The 23,397-nt window shown below is 48.1% G+C and overlaps 1 protein-coding gene across 1 annotated transcript in view; it reads right to left on the reverse strand.

Moving 5' to 3' along the window:
* Positions 1-23,397, reverse strand: part of EPHX2 (epoxide hydrolase 2) — a 78,256-nt gene that overhangs the window by 33,984 nt on the left and 20,875 nt on the right. The window contains exons 9-10 of the mRNA XM_019537262.1: positions 21,745-21,779; positions 21,351-21,377 (exon numbers count right to left, since the gene is read on the reverse strand). Coding sequence (XP_019392807.1) covers positions 21,351-21,377; positions 21,745-21,779 — 62 coding nt within the window. The remainder of the gene's footprint in view (positions 1-21,350; positions 21,378-21,744; positions 21,780-23,397) is intronic.

Raw genomic sequence — 23,397 nt, forward strand, 5'->3', positions numbered from 1 at the left:
GTTTGTGCCATTGCTCCAGTGCTCTCACAGTCAGGAAATTTCTCCTGAGGTTTCATCTAAAACCTGCTCTGCTCCAGTTGGTGGTCTCATAGCCTTGTCTCCTGCTTTCTGTGGCAGAAAGAATAGTTGTACTCCATCTTCTTTCAAACAGTTGACTAGTGCTATCACGACCCCATGAAATCTTTTCTCTGCATGAAACCGCCTTGTTCTTCTCAGCCCATATACAACTCACAGGCCAACCCCCTCTATATCCTCCCAGCATCCTTCTGATGACAGGGTGACCATAGCTGGGCACCAGCTCCAGTCTCCAAGGAGGAGAACCAGTGCCAATGCAAAAGGCAGACAAGATGAAGATGTTCTGACCTTGAGGCAAATCCATCTTTACCTAAACCCCTCAACCGTGTCCTCCACCCACCCAACATCTATTCAACGGGCCCTGTCCAACTTGCACAGGGAGAACAGAACACATCCACCTAAGTGCCTGCTTTCCCTGAACAGCTATTAAAACCTGGTGCGATGCATCTCCAAAAGTAATGCAACCCAACAGTCAGCCTCACTCCTGCAACTAACTAAAAGGTAACAGATACCCCTTTCAACAGCTCAACACCATAAAAGATTTATGTTTGGTGGGAAGACCGAGGTCCATCTGCCAACTGGCATGTCGATAGCCAAGTATATTCCATCTGGCTGATAAACACGCGCTACGGCTGCACGGAGATTTATTTCAGCCGGTCTTCACAACGCAATTGTTCTGTGGACAGAAAAATGGATGAGCCAGCTCGGAGGCTGGGGAGGGACGAGCATAATAGCTTGTCAGCTCGTCTTAAGGCATTCTGTAAATCAGACACAGATATTGATGCTTGGGGCCCTGGTTTCCAAAAAAAAAAAAAAAAAAAATCGTGTTATCCAAGTCATAAGGAAATCAGCTCTGTGCTCAGCGTACCGCAGCGAGCAGGCATTCAAGATGTCCATGGCTGCTGTTGGCTCCCGTTGCCTTTTTTTTTCCTGTCAAAGCAGGGAGGTTGCAGAAGGATATTGGTACAAGTCTTCAGGGTGGAAGGAACAGATAAGAGGTCAAAAATTTGTTTCTTGTGATAAAGGCACTGAACCAGGACTCAGAAACCAAATTCAGCATCACGTCCAAGGTGGCCAAAGCCCCATGTATTCCCAGGGTTCACATCAAACGTATGAGCTTAGTGTAGCAGTCTTACAAGCCGGCAAGGTAAGGAAATGCCGTTAACCCCATTGCACAGAGACTAAGCAACTTGCCTAAGTTTAGACAAGGTGCCTACAGCAAAGCAAGGGTCTTGAGTCCCAGACCTAATCCCTACACACTGAACTGCTTCATCCCCTCTATGCCCACCATTTCCATGACCAGCGAATTCCCTCAAGTGACCTAAGGGGCACTACCGAGGATAGGAGCCCACCATGAATCTTGAATGTATCCCCCCCCTTGATATAATTACACTATCCAGAAGCAACAAAGATGCATGACTAGAACATCTGCTTCTCTCATCTGGAGAAAGGCTCACTTAGGAGGACAACTAAGACTACAAGACCCTTGGGTTGAATCTTAGCTGAGCCACACACACTATGGCTGCCAGTGGAAGTCGCCCAGAGGAAAAAACTAGGGAGATGCAACACACACTGAAGGTAAATACCAACTGGTAGGTAATACAAACAACCTGACAATGAGCACATCTACACAGGAACATTTACTGTGCAGTAATCGAAATTACTGTGTAGTACAGGCACATGTCAACATACGAATGCCCATAGTGTGCAGTCAATATGGAGATTTATGCCAACTTGAATGTAAATTTGATATCTGCATCATGCAGGTATCAGATTTACGCCCAATTAGTTACTGTACCTTAACACACATGTTGACGCTTTACTGTGCAGTAACACTGTGTATGGACTGACTTGGGACTAACTTTAGTATCAAGTCAGTCCGCACACAGCGTTAATGTACTTTAACGCGTACACGTGTAGATGTCAGCTTATTTCTGCTTACTGCGCAGTAAATTTAGGCCAGTGTAAAAGCACTGGGCATGTCTGCACATGCATAGGTATTAGAGCACACAGCACAGGAACCCTACAATAAGACGACCACCCGTGCGTGCAAACTCACATTCAGGGCTAACCCTGCTATAAACAGGCTGCTAGCTCTCCCAAGAGCCAGTCTGCATACACACAACAACATCCCAGTGACCCAGTGTCACATCTTTGTGGATTAGGAAGACAGCACAAACCGAAGATTTCAAGAGTCATAAATATCTTGCTCGTGTCTCCTTAAAGGAATTCATTCAGGCATTCAGGGAGCTTTATCGTCTGTCATTAACCTCGTATTCTCTCATTTGAGTTTGAAGTGGATGTGAACGCTGTTCTTGGACCGAACCTAGTCAGAACACTCCAATCCTTCCAAAATCACCTCATCATGGCACAGAGTCATGAAATTAATGGGATAAAATAAAAGGAGAGACATGGAGGATATAGGGCAGAAGGCACAACACAGAGACCACCCCATGCAATCCTTTGCTTGGAGGAGGACCCCATGGGAGAGACATGATGCAGATCACCAGAATCTCCTGCAGAGTATTGGTGTTGCCTAAGAATCCCAGGTTTAATATAAACAGGCTTCATTCTCCCCTGCCCCATCTAGTCTCGTCCACACCTGGACAAAGCAGGGGAAACACCTTGTCCTCCACCTATCCAGTGTAAAATGCTGTTCACTCCAAGAAGGCATAAGCCATCCTCTTCAAGGGCAGCCATCATTAGATGATTTGATCCTTAGCTATGGATAACTCATTCTCAATGAATCAGACTCTCTGCTAAAACACCATAACTAACCCCTTCTCTTTGGTAGATCAATGTCGTTCCATCTGCTGCTTTAAATCCAGCACTCGCAGGTTACTCCATCCAAATGAGGCCACAAAGGCATGGACCAGCTTGGTATATAGCAGCAGGGCTGAAGAACTGGAAGAAGCAAAGAGCCTGAGGCTAAGTTACAAAGCAGCATGGAGAGGCTAATAAATATGGGCACAGTCCTGTGGGAACTGAAGGGAGGGACAGGGAAAGTCAAACATTTGAGACTAGCTAAAAGGAGAGTAGTGCTGGAGTGATGTTACAGTCGTGACGGTGCAAGAGACAAGGACTGTTGCGGGTGATCTCTTTTCAGGGATCAGCTGTATGGCTGGGATAGACTTAGACAAGCTGCAGAACGCAAGGCAATTCTTCTTCAACTCCCCTGTCTTCAAAAACTTGTCTACAGTCTATCCCAGGGGTGTCAAACTTATCTGGCCCCCAGATCATGCATGGCCCAGACTGGGCCCTTCTGCTATAAGCAGGGCCAAATGCAGCATGCAGGGCAGGGCCACTGCATGCAGTGCACTGGGTCGGTCCACAGGCTGGATCCAACCCACGGACCATACCTTTGACATCTCTAATCTATCCCACCCATGCAGTTGGTCCAGTGAAAGATCACTCACAAAGCCCTTGCTTTGTGCATAATGGGAGAACTGTGGTGTAGAGAAAGGTAAAACGGGGCCTGTGCTCCATCACCCATCAAAAGCCCCTAGCAATGAAGCTGGCATAAACTACTAGACATGGCCTCTAGAAGGTACAAAGACAACAAAATGTTAAAACAGGCTAAAACTGGAGACATTTCCTACCCTCCTGACTGTCATTCCACATAAAAGTTTTTAAAGGGCAGCACAGCACTTGGGACATCTGCGTGGTCTACTGAGGATGTGGGATTTCACTGTGGGCTCCACCAGTTCAACCTTGGCAAGTCAGTCCACCTCCCTGCCTCAGGTTTCCCTTCCCATTTCCTGTCATGGATATTTAGCTAGGAATAGCATCAGAGAGAAGTGGGGCTAAAAAGGCTCCAGAGCTCACTTGTAGGCCAACCCCTGCCCAAGGCAGGATCAGCCCTGCCAAAACCATCCTAGACAACTCCCACCATCTAACCTCTTAGTTAAACTACCATCACTCCTAACACAACACCAGACACAGCACTCGAACCTGCCACCGGTCAGGCAGAGGACCAAGGTGGCTAACGTCCTGGTGTTGCAAGGGTTGTTAATATACAATCGAGAGATCCCATGTACAGAGCCATGAGCCAGTGGAGAGAAAAGCAACCCCCTCCCACCCCCCACACACATACACACCATACCAATCTGACCAAGGGGATAATATTCCTTCCTGACCCTAAGTGCAGCATTAGTCTGACATTAAGCAGAGGGGCAAGACCCTCCCCTTAGCCTGTACAGAAGGCAGCGAGCACAACCCCTATGGCTGTGGCAGCTCCTCCAGGGACTTGAATACGCTGCTGCCGCTCCCACCGGGTCCAGAAGCATGGGATGAGAGGGGGAAGGATCCAGGCTGGAAAAGCTCATTCCCCTGCTCCTCCCGTGCTCCCAGAGCAGGTGAGAGGGGCTGCAGGGTGGGCTGCCAGGTCCCTGAGGCAGACGCAGGATCCCAGGCACTTGCCTCTTCTCTCAAGAGCCGGATGTCATGGCAGTCCTCAAAAGGACCTCACAGCACCCCAGGGTGCTGCAATACCCTGACTGAGAACCGCTCTTCTAGAAAGATGGACACTGAAAGAAAAGCCCGATTAGGGACAAACCTTCATTATCTGGGTTCAACAGATCCAATAGGTTTCCTTCACTCCTAAAATTGTGATTATTAGAATAAGCTCCCCTCCCACAAACCCCTGGCTTACAGCTGCAATCTAAGCAAATCACTAGCATAATTAATCTATACAACCAGCAGTTCAGGCCCGTTGAGATCCCCCAGGTGTACAAGGCATCATTAATTACAACTCCTAAATGCACTATAAGCATTCTTAATGGAGCAGAGAATTTCCAAAACAGGCCGTTGGGGAGTTTTGTATTCAAACGCTAGCACTACGCTCCCAGACAGTGCTGCTGTCAATCCAGACAATTATTAAGAGGAGGAAGAGATCTTCCTTCCAGGATCAAACCCAGCTAAGAATAAAGACTGGATTTTTCCAGATGGGATCTGTATCGAATGATCAAATGGTATTCTCTCAGCGTCAATCACTCCCATTAAATACAGCCAGCCTCTCCAGGGAAGCAGTTTGATAGTATCTACTGCAAACATTTTTAGATAAAGTGTCTTCTGGGGTCGGGGTTACAGTCTTTATCAGACACATCCCTCCCTGCCAACCCCCTCTGCAGCTCTATCAGAGCAGCAGATGGTGCAGAGAACATTTAATCTGCAAGCGAATTAGGTAAACTGCTGAACATACACCTCTGTGAACTGGTCAGGTGTTTGCACATTCAGAGCGCTGTACCAAAAAATTAATTAAAATTGAGGAAGAGGCTGAGCACTGCAGGCAGGATTGGGGCAAAAACCCAAAACAAGACAGGGACGGAGAACAGTTGCCTGTGAAATTAGGAAATGGTCAAGAAAAGCAATGGAATAAAATAATCAAGAAGAAAGGAAAGACAGGTTGCAAAAGTTCAAGGCAAAGGGCTCCGTGGCATGGATCAGAAGATGGGAGAGGAGACAGACTTTCATTATGGGAACATAAGGCTGGAAGGGACGCAGGACTGCAGAAAGGACCTGGGGAGACAGGGGACAAGAAGCTGGACAGGAGCCAGCAGTGCGCCCTTGGTGCCAAGAAGGCTACCGGCATCCGGGGCTGCATTGGCAGGAGCGCTGCCAGCAGATTGAGGGACATGATTCTTCCCCTCTGTTCAGCACTGGGGAGGCCACATCTGGAGTCCTGTGTCCAGATGTGGGCCCCCCACTGCAGAAAGGATGTGGACAAGTTGGAGAGAGTCCAGTGGAGGGCAATGAAAATGGTTGTGGGGCTGGGGGACAGGACTGGTGAGGAGAGGCTGAGGGAACTGGGCTGACAGTCTGGAGAAGAGAAGAGGAGACCAAGGGGGACTGAATAGCAGCCGTCACCTCCCTGCAGGGGGGCTGCAAAGAGGCTGGAGCTGGACTGGTGGGGGCAAACAGGACAAAGAGCAATGGGCTCAAGTTGCAGCAAGGGAGGTTTAGTTTGGATATTAGGAAAAAAAAACCTCTCTCAGTAGCAGGGTGGTGAAGCACTGGAACGGGCTCCCCAGAGAGGTGGTGAAGTCTCCATCCTTGGAGGTTTTGAAGACCCAGGTAGACAAAGCCTTGGCTGGGATGATGTAGTTGGGGCTGATCCTGCTTGGAGCAGGGGGTTGGACTAGAGGCGACTTCTGAGGTCCCTTCAACCCTCATTTTCTATGAGTCTATATGAAATGACCTCACAGGGTCATCTAGTCCAGCCCTGTGCTCAAGGAAGGAGGACCCCCAACTAAAATCAGCCTAGACAAGTGTCTATCCAGCCTTCACTTGAACATTTCCAGGGATGAAGAGGCCACAGCTTCTCTAGGAGGCTGTTCCATTGCTTGATCACCCTTAGAGTTAGAAAGCTTCTCCTTATTTCCAACCTTAATTTCCCCTGTTGCAATTTGAATTCATCGCCGATGTCCCCTGTGGCCACAAAACAAGCCCATCTCCATCCTCTCTAATTGCCCTTCAGGTATTTGAAAGCTTATCAAATCCCCCTCAGCCTTCTCTTCTCCAAACTAGCTTATTCAGCCTTTCCTCATACAAGTCTTGCTTCCCAGGCCTCCAGTCATTTTCACTCCTCGCTGCTGGACTCTCTCTGAACTGTCCACATCTTTTTAAAGTGTAGGACCTAGAACTGGACACAGTACTCCAGGGGAGGCCTCACCAGTGCTGAGTGGAGAGGGTCATCAAGGTTTCCATTCCAAAATCTGGCCAAAGTTGGTCGTTGGTCAAGGTGTCATCCTTGTCACAGTCATGGCCAAGTGACAGCACCTCTAGACATGTTAGCCCACGCAAAGGGCCAGCAGCCAGGTGAAACCCAGAAACTCTAGAGCTACACAGGGATCATGTATACACACACACACTATATATTGTTGCAGGCACAGGACATTAGCAGTACCCACATCTCCCCTGCTTTATAGCTGTTGTACACTGGAAGGTTGTTTCTGTAACAGAGTTGGTAGCTGTGGTGGGTAAAAGGTTAGAGTAGACAATTTTTAGGCCTCTTTGATTAGATGGCTGCTTGTCAATGCAGAGGACTGAACTCTCTGGCCCAAGAGACCCGTTGTTCACTCATGTCCCTAAAAAGCTACTCCTAGATGATTGCCAGGGCTCTGGCAGTAGACCTCACCCAAAAGATAGCACTTCAAACAGCACAGCACGCTCCTCACACCAGGCGTAGGCACCATTCCTGTTTCTTAGGCAAAACAAATAAGGCCATGCAACTAAAACCCTACAAACGTGCCTATCCAAGCACTCTCTCAACCCAAGCCTGGCTCGAGAGTGAAAACAGTTGACATAGTAACTTGTCTAGTATTTGGCAATTTGCTTTTCTACCATGTCTTCTGCTCTTCTGTGTGATCCTGGAAGCTGGAGACTGGGGAAAGATGAGACCTTTGAACAATACGCAGATGTATTTCCTCATCTCTGAACAAAATCAGTGTGGGCGTTTATTGAAAATAATGGAGCAAAGAGTTCCCCATTAGCCAGCTGATATTTAAGAAGTAATTAAAATTCCCCTTCAAGCTGCAAAGCTAAAGTCATCACGTTCTCTGGAGCCGCGAGCAAGATCTGATAAATGGCAATAGCTGTGCTTCACGGCAGCAATTGTTGGATTTCTCTTTCAGTAAGGATTTCCTCTGAGGGAAGAGTCAGCAGCCCAGGTACCAGGGCAATGGCTAGAGAAAGGAGGCACAGAACAGCTAACAAGCACAGAGTAGCTTGTCATTTGTCTCCCTCCGGCCAGCATGTTCATCAATTCTCTCTGCACTAAAAATCCCATGGAATTAGAGCAATGAGAAACAAAAGAACACCTCATAGGTTATCTCCTCATACAGCATGTCAGGAACATCTGCTCCGCTGTGCAGTGAAACGTGTTAATCAAATCTAAATGAACGGAAGCAAAGCCAATAAATAGAGCATGTTCCCAAGGGTCGACAGGAGTTTGTGCACATGGCCTAGAGACTTTTGGGCATCGGAGGAAAGCTGGAAGGCACCTCTAGATGCACTGGGCATGTCTACATGAGCATTTATGCCAGTTTAAATTTATTGCACAATAAGTTACTGCACAGTAAGCAGGAAGGCTGGTGTCTATACATGCAGGTGTTAAAGTGCATTAACACTGAGTGTGGTTTGACATGGGATTAAAGTTATTCCCACGTCAGTCCGTACACACAGTGCTACTGTGCAGTATGATGTCTACCGCACATGCGTTACTGCGCATTAAATAAATCCAGTGTAAATTTGATACTTCCATAATGCAAGTATCAAATTTACTTGCAAATCAGCATAAGTTGCCATATTTACTGTGCAGTATGGGCATGCACATTTAAAAGCACATCCTTGCTGCTTAGTAATTTCGATTACTGCCCACTAAATGTACACGTGTGGACACACCTACTGTGTAGGGGAGTACAGTTAAACACCAAACTCTACCTACACTTCCGCATCTCATGTGACCCTTTGTTTCATGACTGCCATAAATAGGCATCTGATCCCTCCCACCCCTACCCCAAGCCTCACGAGACCCAGAGCTCCAAGCAAGAATGGCAGTGATTTAACATCTCAAGATCAAGCCCATAGAAGGCAAAGAGAAAATGTCTAGCTTCCTGAAATGAAAAGAACAGCCGTTCTTCCCAAAAAGGGAAGGGTGCTTTCAATTTGGTACGCGAGGCTCTCGCTAGCAAGCCAGTTTCCGAAACCAGTGCATACAGATCAAATACTCCTAGCCTCAATAAAAACTGACAGTCACCTCCTTTAAATCGAGTGCAACCACTTGCAATTAAGATGGCTGAAAGTGTGAAAAAGAGCAATCATGATCAAGGAAAGAGAATACCTTTCATTTCCTCGGAGGCATTTTCTGCTCTCCCTCTGCAAGAAGAAAGCCTCAGTCTTGTAAAATTACAGACGCAATTAAAAGAGCCATGTTAGCAACAGATGAAAGCCTGCTCACGTGTGCCCTGGATGCACTCGTGCCTGGGCTGACAACTCACCTTCTGCTTTGAAGCACGTGGTGTATGTGGGATGTTTTTCAATGTGGAAGGAGCAGCTGTAGCAAAGCAGAGGGGGAGTCAGATTTGCTTTGGAGTTTCTCTCACTGGTGAACGTGCCCCTTGGCCAGAATCCACTATGCCACATTACGTGTGAAGCCAGGAGGGACAGACATTTGGGGAACATATGGACAAACTATGGCTACACTTCTCTCAAGTACCTGTACAGTAGTACCGTCCAGGGCTGTGCTTCTAAAACCACAGTGCTCAGATGACTGTAACTGCACAGGATCTGCCCAAGAAAGCCTGCAATCAAATTGCTACCTTTCTGAGGACAAAGCCCAGGTATCAGAGAGTGACAACGAGACCACGTGGGCCTCCGAGATGAGTTTAATAAGGTATTTGTCCGGACCCAACAACAACAAAAAAGGGCATGTACCTGCACCCCAAGACATTTCACTGGGGTTGGCCCCTGGGTAGAGAGGCCAAGACTTGAATGGCCCGAGGAACTGAATTCCCCTCCTGGCTCAGTTCTTTCAGTTAAAGCACACTGGGCACATCTACATGTGCGCTTTAATGCGCATTAGCCTATTTTAACATGCATTCAAGTGTCACAAAAAACGGTGCTCTTTAGCCAATGTGCATTAAAATAGCCTAGTGCACATTTTTCTAGCACTTCACAATGGAGGCCATTTTTACATGTGTATGTGTCACAGCACTGGGTGCTTTGAAAAAAGTGTCTGGCGCTGTGATGCATGCAGTTGTATAAACAGCAAAATGTGCATCAGCACTGAGAAAATGGCAGCAGCATGCTTTTGAACTAAAACCTCTCAGAGATGCATTAGTCCAAAAGCACACCACCGCCATTTTCTGTGTGCTGATGAGCATTTTTTGCCACTTATATAACTGCACGTGGTGCAGTGCAATTCCCTTCAGCTTGTGTACAGAGCAGACTCGATTAATCGAGCCTCCTCCGAAGCAGCAGATCTCCGGTGTGTCGCTAGAAAAAAAGTATGTGTATAAATCTGGTACCTCTAGGCATTTAATGTGCACACTAATGAATGTGTAGATATGCCCACTGACCTGAGGAAAGGGATTGAGTTCCAGCCCCTTGCAGCCCTGTGGATTGCCATACATGCGGCAGCAAAAAGCCCCTGCCCAACGAACTTGAACTGATAAGGCAAAGGATGCTTTTGTGGGAACAGGAATAAGGAAGTAATATTTACAAAGGCTTCAAAACAAGCCAGGGACACAGGTGGAAATTGAATCCAGGTGTCCCAAGTGAGAGCCCCAGGTCTTGAGACGGCCTCTTGTAAGCACACTTCCCGAGCCCCATTTTGGGGCTCACTCCACATCCACCTGTCCAGTCTCCTTCTGTAGCCCTAAGGCTGAAGAAAAGCCAGAAAGGACCCGAAAAGAGGACAAGGAGCCAGAAGAGCAAGCTCCAGCATGTCTTTGTTCAGTGACATTTGGGCTCTCAGCTCACGCGTAGAAAAAAAAACTGCTATCGAGAATATGGCGCTAGATGGGGGGTGACCAGAGGTCTCTCCTCTCAGCTAGTCTCTTGCTTGCTGCCCTTGGCATTCTGGGAGACAAAGCTAGCTTTGAAATAGCAAATGCAGCTCAGATAGTGATACCACCCCCCAGCCCGGCTCTCTAGACTCCTATCCCACTGCGGTAATTGCCTTGCGACTCACTTTATTTTCCAATCAGGCCACGGGAAATGAACACGAGCGACTACAGCAGCCTGGCGGGATGCACCATTTGCACAAACAAGGCCACCCAAGTCTGGGGCACGGAGGTCAGGAACAAAAACCATGTGCAGAGAGGAGGAAATTATAAATCAGTGAAGCGACAAGCTCTGCCCTACACCCACCACCCCAAGGTTGAATTACTGTTTTCCAAGCCCATGCTAGGATAGCCTCCCTGTAACCTTGGACAAGTCACTTAGGCCAGTGGGACCCCCAAAAATTCACCCCACACCCTCCAAGCACCACTTTAATCCCTGCCTCCTGCCCGCTCTGCTTTCTGCTCCTTATTCCCTGCTGGATATCCTCCTCTGCTTTCTGCCCGGTCTGCTACTGTGCTGCCTGTCCCCACCCCAATGGGCCACATGCCACATGCAGAGGCTGCCCATGCCATTTGTGTTGGTTGGCCACCCCGAGATTAAGCCATCTGCACTGTAAGTAAGGAGAAAGTGTTAAGTGCTACCTAGTCCTAGGTCACCTTCCTCCAGTCTCTCACATGCAAAGGGGTTGCAAGCGCCCAGCAGAAAAGACCACGAGTTGCAATCCCACAGTGCAATCCACCTGCATTCCTGCCCTTCTGCACCCCGTTTTCCCATTGCTTGTGTGCAATTTGAGCCAAGCACAGAAAGAGAGACAAGTAATGGACAGACTTCTTCCAAGAAGGGCTCTACTGCATTGCTGAAGCATAGGCTACAAGGCAGAGATAAGGAGGAGCAGCTCATGGGCTTAAGGGGGTAGAAGATAACCCAGAAGCTTGATTTCAGTATGAAGGCATGTTTAAGACTATTCCCATCTGTCAATGAGGACAGCACCTCTCTGCCTCAGCAGCACACTGTAAAGTTAAGCAACTTCCTACTCTCCTAACAAAATGAGCTTTCATTTCTACCAAGAAGAACTTTACAATCTTTTCTCTGATGCCTGATGAAGGGTGTTCATGCCTGAAAGTTTGCAATTAAAGAATTTTTTTATGCAAAAATCTAGTTGGTCTAATAAAAGATAATCACCTCTACTAGGAATCCCGATTACTTTTCCCTCTGGGCCAATATGGCTACAACCTGGATACCATAACATTATCACAGCATAGGAGCACTTCACAAAGGAAGACAGTACAAAAGATGCCAAAACCTTATGTTTCCGCTGGTGACTCCTGCGTTGAGTGTAGTAACTTGTATAGTTAATGGAAATCACAGTTTCCAGCAAGCTTTTGGATCTAGGTGTGATGCCGCCAAGACTGTGAGAATGCGCTACTCCCCTTGTACCAAGGTTATAATCAGCTTCACCGACTTTGTGCCGCATTTCTAACTTGAATTCATCTGGCCACTGATCCTTGTTATGGCTTTGTCCATTACTTTTGAGTAACCAGTGACTTCAGGACTCTTTTTCTTTTACACGAAGGTATTCTGCATCACTTGTAGTTTTAGTTTACAAAAAAATCTGGATAAGAGCTGAGGTTTCACAGTAAAAAGTATTCCCCCCTCCCCCAAGCTCCCACGTGCATTTCAGAGGGCTCTTTTCTACACCCTTTCCCAATCTTTTTTCATTTCACACCACAAAACTGTCCATGCTATTCTAGTATCTCATGAGTACAAAAACACCACTCTTCCTCCTACTCACTACTGCTTCTTTGCTACCAAATCCCCGAGAGCCGGAACTCTATAGGCTGGATCCTGCCTGCAGGCCATAGGTTGCCTGCCCCAGATATGGAGTCATCAGTCCACCATGATGCTCAAGTCACTTCTTCCCAGGATACCATGCCCCATACAGCCTGGAGCTATAATCCATGTTCCTGATTCTAAAATGCACAGCTTGGCACTTGGCTGCATGAAAAAGCCTTTGGTTTTAAGACAAAGTTCTTTGGGTAAATTGGATATCTTTTATTAGACAAACTCAAATAGTTGGAAAAATTCTTCTTTGCAAGCTTTCGGGTATAAATACTCTTCGTTGGGCTAAGATACCTGGCTTTCCCAGCTATCCAGCCTGCTTCATACAAATGTCCCATCTTTGTCATTCACTACTCTGCCACTTCTAAATCAGCAGCAGTTTTAAAGCCATTTCCCAGATCATTGATTAAAGTGTTGAATAGTGTGAGATCCATTACTGAGCCCTGTGAAATTCTCCATCAATGCTTCCATTCAACCATTCCCCACTGGCAGAGACTTGAGAATTGTCAGCCAGTTCTTAATCAAATTAAAATGTTCATTGCTGCTATCGCACAGGTCTATAATTTTTTTAAAAAATTTATTTTAAAAATGCACAGTGAAGTGTATTAAAACCATCTAAAACTAGCTACTGACTCTCCATGCAATTACCTGCATTAGCCAGCCCGGTCATCCCAAATCAGGTTAATAGGCCCTCCTTTTTTCCATAAAACCAAATCAACTGGCATTACCAATTCCATCCTTCAGTTCTTTAGAGCCCTGCCACATGTTCAAATGAAAGCTGGATAGAAAACATTTACAAAGTTGTTACACATTCTCAAGCACTAACTTGGTAGATGGTTGGCTCTTTTATAGTGGGATGGCATTTTTATGGTGTAATAATTATATCCCATGTGTGGCTGGTCTACATATATTATGTAATGAACTGAGGGATCGTGCAATAAAATGTAATGTGTGGCAGGGGCCTTACAGAGTGAACCTGATACCTTCTCTCCCACTCCCCCCCATTATTTTACTTATATTTACCCAAGTCACCCCACTCCCTTTTTTTTTTCTAATCCTGGACGTTAGTATCTTTACAGTTTTCTGGAGTTTTTGAAGCATTCAGTGATGTAATAAGAGTTATGAGTGGGCCAGAGATGGCTTCAAAAGATGGCTAAGAACAATTGGGTACAAATTAATCTGGACCTGTAACAAAATGCTTCTGTCCTAGTGAATGGTGTTTGACATCTTGGGTTACAAATGGCCGGAGACAGACTTCAATCTCACTCTTGCAGAGAGTAGATCCTGCTTATAAGTATAAAATGGACTCTTTAAATTAATAAAGAGATGCATGTACTCGGCATAGGCTGAGTTTGAACTACATGTGCGCCAGCCCTGCTTTGTGCTGCTAGCTTAATAGCCAGACTACACCAACTAGTCACCAGCCAAAATGAGCCTTCCCTCACTAAGAGATGCCAGCAGTCCTTGTCATACATACCTACACTCTGGGATGTGGCCCCAGCATCTCACAGAACCCAAGCCTTCAGCTGCACAAGTCCAACTAGTCACTTCCAGTATTTTCTGCCTCATCACAGGACTGGAAGGGGCTGAAAATGGGTCATTCTGATGTCCTTCAACCCCAACCCTTCCAAGATCCTGGAGGTCTTCATTAAGGTCCACAGGGCCGGAAGGTACCCCAAGGGTTCCCAAGTCTAACCCTTGGCAGAGATGCAGGATTAGCTGGTCCCGAACCATCCTGAATGGATACCTGCCTAATCACAGTGGCCACAAGAGGTGTGGTTCATTGGTTCCAACATGCATCACCTCCCACGAAGGCTTTGCCACACAGCTTCGTATCTGTACAGTCATATTTAGGGACACATCACCACTTTCCGAAAGCCTTGTTCCTCACCCAGTCCAACCTGCTCCCTGTAAGGAGGGTTATCCATTAGACTTCAAACCACTGTGCTGGTCAACAGAACCACTTAACACAGGGCTTATACCTTCAGTCCAGACTCGGGATTCAAGTCTTATCCTACCCTGTCAGCACTCTTTCCATGTCTCCAGAACAGACATTTTTGCAAGGTTTCTATCGTAAAGAGCAGCTGTTATTTTAAGGCCTAGAGAGATGTTGATTTAAGAGATGCTGAGCACCTCTACACATAATGCTTTATTCCGCATTAAGCTAATCTAAAGCACAGTAAATAAAGCATCACCAATGCACATGCACAGAACTTACTGTGCAGTAAGTTAGGCTAATGTGCTGTTTGCTTGTACCAGGAAAAACAGATACTAGATCCATGATGTATTAGCTACTGTGCACATGTAGATGCTGACCAGGAGCAATTTACTCCCAGTCAGCAGGGGGCCTGCTGCTGCCTGGATAACCCCAATGCCAGAGGGGGGAGCTATGCTAGCTCTAGGGGCAGCCATCTCCCCACCACATGCGGAATTGGGACCTATCCTAATCCCTACCCCACATGGCCATGAGAGCTGTCGTGGCAGCTGTGACTGCTGCATTTCCCATAGAGGCTAGTTGGGACAATGTGCAATTTGCTCCTGATGTGGGGAGGGGAATTGCACCCTGGAGCACTTAATGAGTCTGAATTTTCTCCAAAGAAAATCCAGGTCTATTAATTGCATATGTAGGCCAGCAGGTCAGACTGAGGATTTAAGTATTCCTACCCAAAAAAAAAAAAAAAAAAAAAAGACTAAGAACATGCTTGTGTGCCCTGGGAACTACATGTGTACTTAAGAGATTAACTGGAACACTTGATCTCCCTCACCTCTGATCTCTCCTAGTCTGAGCCTAAGGCCCCTGGCAGATGTTACACTTAAATGACTAACTGGTTAATCGCATTTTGTGTAGTAACCCAGCCACATGTTTATGTAACGAAGGGTGCAATAAAATAGGGAATAAGCTGAAAGTTATTACACAAAATGCATCACAAAAAACTTTGTGGCTTGTTCCCATCACACCTTAAATTGAAGGTGTGGCCAGCACTGATCAGCTGATTAGTGCTTTCAGCCTCAGATGTGCACCAGAGCCCTTCAGGGCTCTCAGCTGACTGGTGCTCAGAGCTATGGGTACACTGGGCACCTAGCTCACTACCTGCCGGTGCTCCACCTGTACCAGCAATAGGGTGCAATTGGGATCTGATCCCCAATCCCACAATCACACCTCCTGCCATATGTGCATGGCAGGGGACAACTATTGGGATGGCTGGGGATCATATTGTACCATGCCTTTAACTGAATGTCTGTCAGTGGCTTAATGCTTTCTAAAGCTAGAAAATCCACTACGAGTCCATCAGCACAAGTCCATCATGAGCACCAAAGGGGACAGGACCTGGGAAGAGGAGAGGGCTGCCTCCAATGTCGTGATCCTCCAATGCACAAATGCTATGTAGGAACCCTCCATTTACACATGCTGCTCCTGGACTCAAAGGCTGGTCTTTCTGCACAACATCTGTTTGGCTGACGTGAAAGCAAAAGGCAAAAAAAAAAAATCCAATTTTTTGCAGGTAGCATTAGACATGAGGCTGGCTTCTCTTCCCTTCTCCCCTCACTGTCAAACCAATTTACTGATCCCAAGCTCAGCACCAAAGGTGGGCTCTGCTCCACAAGAGACATCGAGCAGCAGGTCACTGCAGGAGAGATGTATGGCGCCAACTACAAAACAACATGATTACATGGAGGAAATTTTCCACAGCGAGGTGCAGAATCACCGGCCTCACTGCAGCCTGATGGGAATGAAGGGACATGTTGCCACCGAATCACTAGCTAGGCATGGGAGGTGGCCCACAAGCATGGAGGCCATCCCCAGCTATTTTATCCATGCTTCAAATGCAACTGTGCTTCTCAGTTTCAAGCCTCCCCTCCTTCCCCCCCACTCCCTTTGCACTCCCTGCTAAGAGCAGCTTCAGTGAGATGATGCTCTGCAGGAAGATCTAGCCAAGAGAGGAAGACAGGGCAGCATCTGTGCAGCTGGAGACAGCATCCCTCCATCCCTACCTAGAACACAAGAACTGCAATGTGCTGGATCAGCAAGTCCGTCTTGCCCAGTCTGTGTCATGGGGGCAGAGAGCGGAGGCTGAAAGGGAGAGTGAACAGGGTCTGAGCAGGGTTTTTCCACTGTTCCTCTCTCCCTTGCAGCCTCCAGCATCGAAGGTCCAGGCAGGTCTGATGCAGAGGCCGTGCTTACTCCCTGCTCAATAGTGATGGATGCCCCTTTCCTCCAAGGCCATGTCCAATCCCACGTCCCACCTTCAGATGCACATTACATGCACAAGGCCACCGAGGGTGGTTTGGAAGCCTCCCATTTCCTGAGCTAGCTTTATCTACATTGGGGGCAGGGGGGAGGGAAGAGAGCCTTTAAAAAGCAGTGGACTCCTGAGTAGTATTTAACATGGCATTATCCACCACACCATACCTAGCCCTTGTCTACACAAGGCTATTTCTGCCACCAGAACTTCAGGAGCCACACAGGAATCAGTCACAGAAAATTCAGGTTGGAAGGGACCTCAGGAGGTCAACCCCCTGCTTAAAGCAGGACTAGCCTCAACTACATCATCCCAGACAAGGCTTTGTCTACCCAGCTCTTCAAAACCTCCAAGGATGGAGGCTGCACCACCTAAAGAGACACCAAGCACATACACAGGGAACTTCAGGGGCAGCTCCATCGTGCTGACAGTTGCCAAGTACGCTCTGGGAAGGGGCTGCAGGACTCAGCCAAAGACACAGACATCTCCACGTCCCTCCAGCCACTTGAGGGCTACTCTCAGCCCATGAGCTGGTGGTGCTGAACCAGCAAAAAGAAGGGGGGCCACCACCGTGGGACAGCTTTCAGTGTGGACACTTGCAGTTCCACGCCAGAACTACGTGATCAGACCAGATCAGGTTTAAAACCCTAATGGGTCTGCTCATTCAATCCAAGGAAGAAAAACGCCCGGAGGAGACTGGGGCCGACCTGGTGAGACGTAAAAATTAGGAAACATTGGGCTGGGAAGTTCATAAGCAATCCAAGGAAAGCACCCCTCTCCTCTCCCCCCACCCAAAAAAAAAATAAAATCACCACTTACAAACCTCATCCACCACATTGCACAAGCCAGAAACACCAAGAACGGCCTACAGAAGTGACCCCGGCATTGCCAATGCCTGTGGCAAAAGGGCAATAATGGCTTAGTATACACGCCTGTTCTCCCAAACATTGCATCCTTTATCAAAAACCTGTTCAGAAAGAACAAGGAACTCATTAGACTGATTTGCTCTCAGGCATTTTAAATATTGGCATCATGGGAGTAAAAAGAAATGAGTCACTGAAATGGCCACATTTTTACGAAACCTCCCTCAAGTCCAAACCTCGCAGCTGTTGCCCAAAAGAATTGGCCTCCAGAGAAAGTCAGTACAAGCTCCAGAACTTAAGCTCTGAGGCTTCAAGCATGAAGAGAAAGAAGAACCGCGCAGGTGATAATCAAACTCCTTGATTGTTTTTTTTTAAATTTTTGTTTGTTTGTTTTTTTAATTTTAAGCCATTTGAACTTAAAAACGAGCCTAAAAAGAATGTATTACAGGCTTTGATTCCATACAAGGATGCTCTCACCCCTTCAAAATAACCAAACGTTCCTAGATATTGGAATTGTCCTCAAAAAAATCCAAAAAACAAAAAACCAAGCATAAAAATTGGGAAAATTGATTAAAAAAAATTAGCAAAATGTTGCATTAAAGCCACAGGTGCCGTCAGAGCTCATGCGTTGGTCACGTTTTACCCAACTCTAGCTGGGACGAGGAAAAAACTGCTGAGCAGTAGCCAGTTATTAAAAGGGCCATTTCATGAAGGAACAGCCAGCCCTTTAATACCACATTAAAAGTTCGGGAGGTTTTTTTTAAATGAGCTAAACGGGAAAATCCCCTGCAGGTATCGACATTTGCACCTCTCTCTTCTTCATCTCATTTGATGAAATGGAGATTGATTCAGTTCTGGCAGCAGGATGAAGCCACCGGCCTAATTACATTGTCAAGGTAGACAGATGGCCCACAGGGTGCGAGAAGAGGGAACGTTATATTTAATATAGGCAGCGACAATTTGCTGGCCTTGTCATCAGCTTCTCTTCCACGCGCTGCACCATCGATCAGAGAGGAGCGTGCCCCCTCCCTCGCTGCAGAAGGCCAGCGAGATGGGAACTGCATAGGAGAGGAGACTGATCACCCATCCTGTTAATCTAGCAATGGCCAGACTGGGTTCAACCAGGACCTAGTCCCATGCTCCCCCTCCAAGGTGAAAGGAGCTCTCCATGGAAGGGTTTCCTCTGAAATCACAGCAGCAAGTCAGAGGTTGCATGCCTCAAATGCTGTACTGTCACCTATTCAAAATGCCCATGCTCACTGCATCTGCAAAGCCCATTCAACTGTAACCCTGATGCATTTAGGGTTCAAGCAATGGGAATTTAGCTTGGTTGTGTCCTTACAGGGACATGCAGAGGCAATAGCCGAGACACGTTCCCAGAGAGAGAATCTCCCAGTTTGAAAGAGATTAAAATGCCATCCATAGCCTCAACCAGGGGTGCTCAGCCTCCAGCCTGTGGGCCACATCCAGCCCACAAGTCTGGAAATTGGTGGACCTGTTGTCCTGCTGCCAACCCCACAACCATTTTCATTGCCCTCCGCTGGACTCTCTCCAATGTGTCCACATCCTTTCTGTAGTGGGGGGCCACAGCTGGACTCAGGACTCCAGATGTGGCCTCCCCAGTGCCAAATAGAGGAGAAGAATCACTGCCCTCAATCTGCTGGCAATGCTCCTATATCTCCCAGGAGATTAGCCTGGGTTGTGTGGTCAGGCCATGAGGAGAATGGAGGCAGGAGGGGTCCCAAGCTGCAGTCCCCATGTTGGCCCTTCACAAGATTGCATACATCATGTAAAATCATCCTTTTTCCACCTCAGACTTCATAGAGAATCAGAAAAATGAGGGTTGAAGGGACCTCAGGGGGTCACAGTCAGTCCAGCCCCCTGCTCCAAGAAGGACCAGCCCCAACTACATCATCCCAGCCAAGGCTTTGTCTACCCGGGGCTTCAAAACCTCCAAGGATGGAGACTCCACCACCTCTCTGCAGAGCCTGTTCCAGTGTTTCACCACCCTCCTAATGAGAAAGATTTTCCTAATATCCAACCTAAACTTCCCTTGCTGCAACTTGAGCCCGTTCTGCAGACCAAATCAGCCCAGTTCCCTCAGCCCCTCCTCACCAGTCATGGGCCCCAGCCCCACAACCATTTTCATTGCCCTCCGCTGGACTCTTTCCAGTTTGTCCATATTCACTCCCTTCACAAGCCTTTAGGCACCTTCCTCATTCCCCAATTGACCAGTCAAATCACAATCAACCAGCTGGTGACCACTGCCATGCAGCAACCCCAGCCATCAGAGGACTACCTGCTGTTAAGCCGTTCCTCCTCTTGATCAAGAGGCAGAATTGACTAAGACACCTGCTCTAGCTGCTCTGCAAGGCACCAGGGACCATCCTATTGTCTCTGTAATTCAAGTTTAAATGAAGCTGAATTTTACAGACGTTTCCCAGCTCATTTCTTCCCTCCCCAGGCAAGTGATCTACGATGTCTCATAAGGAAGACAGGGAAGTTACACGTAAGATGCACAAATAAGAATAGGTTTAGTTCAGGCCAGGCAGGGAGGTAAGTTTTTTTTGATTTATGGAAGGCAACAGCATGGAGATGCATCTGTCACAGAGCAATGGGCCCCGAGGGGCTGGAAACCCCAGTGCCAGGGACGGAGGAGCAGCAAGAGGACGCCAGAGGCCCTGGCAAGCAGCCCAGAGGGGGCCAAAACCAGGAAAAAAGACAAACTTACCTGCCACAGATTCAGCACCCAGAGGCACAGAACAGTGGCCAGGGCCACCTGTGTGATTAAGCATGCTCTCGGTACACTTGGGGGGAGTGCGACATCAGCCAGCACTAGGAGGTGGCTACAAGAGCCGGCAAGGGACAGAGAAGTGGGAGGCAGTAGTGTGGCAGCTGCAGGCTCCCAGCCAGCACATCTAGTCATGCTGCATCCTGGAGATGCCAAGGGAGCGCCAACAGAAGGCACTACCCATACCGGGAAGGACGCCAGTGACTGGGAAGAACAGAGGGGCCAAGGACACAATGCTCCGGCAATCTACAGGGACGCACGAGTGGGAGGAAGGGCACTGCCTCCCTGTTTCTTCCACTTTATTTCTGTGGCTTGTTTCATTCTTTATACTGGGGAGATTGGTTTGCTGCCACTACCAGGGCCAGGAGCTCCTGGGAACTCCAGACAAAGAACTATACCTGGATAGGGTCAAATTGCCCATCCAACCAAGGAGAGCAGTCCCAGTGAGCTGGACTACATCCCTGAAGCTGACTTGAACTGTGAGTGGCGCCTGACATTCTGTTTAAGAATCATACACAGAGCTGGGGCTGGAAGTACTCCAGCCACTCCATGGCAGCCCTGTGGCTACAATTCTTGCCAACCAGCCTCACCTAGACAATGCCGTCAACCCAGCCAGGGTAAGAGGGCAGGCCTGACTGGGTAGCAGCCCAGGCCATCAACCACACAGCAAGATACCAACAAGCTGGCACATGGACAGGGTGTAGGGAAGGTGGAGCCCCAAGGGATGTCCATACGGAGTGTGCCTAAGTCATTCTGTATCACACAGGAGCCTCCTGCACCTGCTTCTAAAGATCAATGCATGGCGGGAGAGGAGTGGGAGCTTCTCTTAGGAGAAGGCATCTGGCAGACGGTAGTGCTGAAGGTCACCAGGGCCCAAGTTTGGGTCTCCAAGCCCCGAGTCACTCGAGAGCACTTGCTCGGGCTCAGGCAGCACAGCATCTTGGAGCAATCAAAGGAAAATCATAAGTCATTTCTTACCAGCTTGTCCAGGAAGGCCACAAGATCCTGTGGGGTGAAGGGGAAACAAAAAAGGAGTCATATTTTTTTATCCAATAAGAAATAAGATCCCAGGACATTCAAGAGACCCTAGGCAAAGCTAGCTTAGTGGTATAAAATTCTGCAAGCCATCAGAAGAGCTGGATTTATACAACTTTCATTAGGGTCAACAACATTCAGATGAATCAATTAGCAGGCTTCCTCCCTACCCAGCCAGCTCAGGTATAAAAGAGACATCTGTCACCTGGACCTCTCCAAATAGGGGAGGAGGATATCAAGTGATATAAAGAAATCACCACTACTTTGAGAAACATAGTCTTAAGCTCCAGAGTGATAAGTATTTGCATGTCCTAGCAGCTACAATCTCATTTCTTACCTTGCATATTTCTTCCTGGGAATATTCTTTTATGTCTGCAAATAAAATCAGGGGTTATTTTGGTGTTGTACAATTAAATATTACAAAGCTGCCATATGCACTACACCCCCAGTCTGCACTCCCTGGCTGAATCAGGGAAGCACACAGAGCTAGATTTAAATGTCTGTTGCAGATAGGCAGCAGGCAAGACAGTAGACCCAGGCTAGTTTGTAGGAATAGGTTCCCTCGATGCCTGCAAAAAAGGATTGTTGCTACAAATACCACAACACTCGCAAGGCCTTAAATGCTTATATACCAATGCTCGCAGTATGGGGACTAAACAGGAGGAACTCGCCCTCAGAATAGCTAGTTCAAACCCAGACGTCATAAGGCTAACAAACATGGTGGGATTCATCCCACGACTGGGCAGTCAGCATTAGGGGCTATTGGCTTTACAGGCAGGAAAGAGAAGGAAGAAGAGGTGGGGGTGTGGCGCTGTATGTCAGGGAGCACTACACATCCTCTGCCAGCAGAATGGGGTCAGAGGAAGTGCAGGCTGAAGTGCTCTGGGTCAAGATTCAAAGGGGCCGTGGGGAGAACGATTTGACAGTGGGGGTCTACTACAGACCCCAAAACCAAGGGGAGGAGCTGGACTGGGAGTTTTCGGGCCAGCTTGCAGAGGCACTTAAGGCAAGGGATGTAGTTGTCATGGGTGATTTTAAATTACCCGGACATCTGCTGGGAGGAACAGTCAGCCAGGATGGACTGTCCCAGGAGGTTCCTGGCTGAGATACAGGACCTCCACTTAATTCAGGAGGTGCACGGTCCCACCAGAGTAAACGCCCTGTTGGACCTGGTCCTGGCCACAGGCGATGACCTGGTCAGGGGCCTCCAGGTTCTTGACCACCTGGGGGATAGCGATCATCGCTTGCTGGAATTCACCATCCAGCGCAGGGTGTCAAGGGCCTGCAGCAAGATGGTAGCCCTAGACTTTAGGAGGGCCAACTTCAACAAGTTGAGGAGACTAGTGGGAGAGGCGCTGGGGTCCTTGAGGGCAGGAGAACTCAGTGTCCAGGACGAGTGGTCGTTCCTTAAGGAAACGATACTCAGGGCCCAAGGGGTGACCATCCCAACAAGAAGCAAGGGGGGCAGGAGTGCCCGAAAGCCCCCCTGGCTCACCAAGGGCGTCCGGGAATGCCCAATTGCCAAAAAGGCGGAGTACACCCAGTGGAAGGGAGGTGCTATCTCCTCTGCTCGGGCCTGTAGGGGGGCTGTCAGGAAAGCTAAGGCGGACATAGAGCTAGGATTAGCGTCCAAGATCAAGGATAATAAAAAGTCCTTTTTCAAATACATAGGGAGGATGAAGGCACCGGGTAACATGGGGCCTCTGCAAAGTACGCTGGGCAATCTGGTGGTTGCACCAGAGGAGAAAGCAGACCTCTTTAACCAATTCTTCACGTCCGTTTTCTTGTGCAGGGACCGGGGACTTCCTCCCTGCGATGCCAAACGGACTCGAGGGGAACGCTTCCAGACCTCAGGTTGGGGAGGACTGGGTTAGAGAGCTTCTGGAGGGGTTGGACCTGTTCAAGTCAGCGGGTCCAGATGCTCTCCACCCCAGGGTGTTGAGGGAGCTAGCAGGGGTTATTGCAGGGCCCTTGGCACGGCTTTACGAGC

This window comes from Crocodylus porosus, unplaced genomic scaffold (assembly GCF_001723895.1).
Source record: "Crocodylus porosus isolate Cpor-Errol unplaced genomic scaffold, CroPor_comp1, whole genome shotgun sequence".
In the NCBI taxonomy this organism is placed as follows: Eukaryota; Metazoa; Chordata; order Crocodylia; family Crocodylidae; genus Crocodylus; species Crocodylus porosus.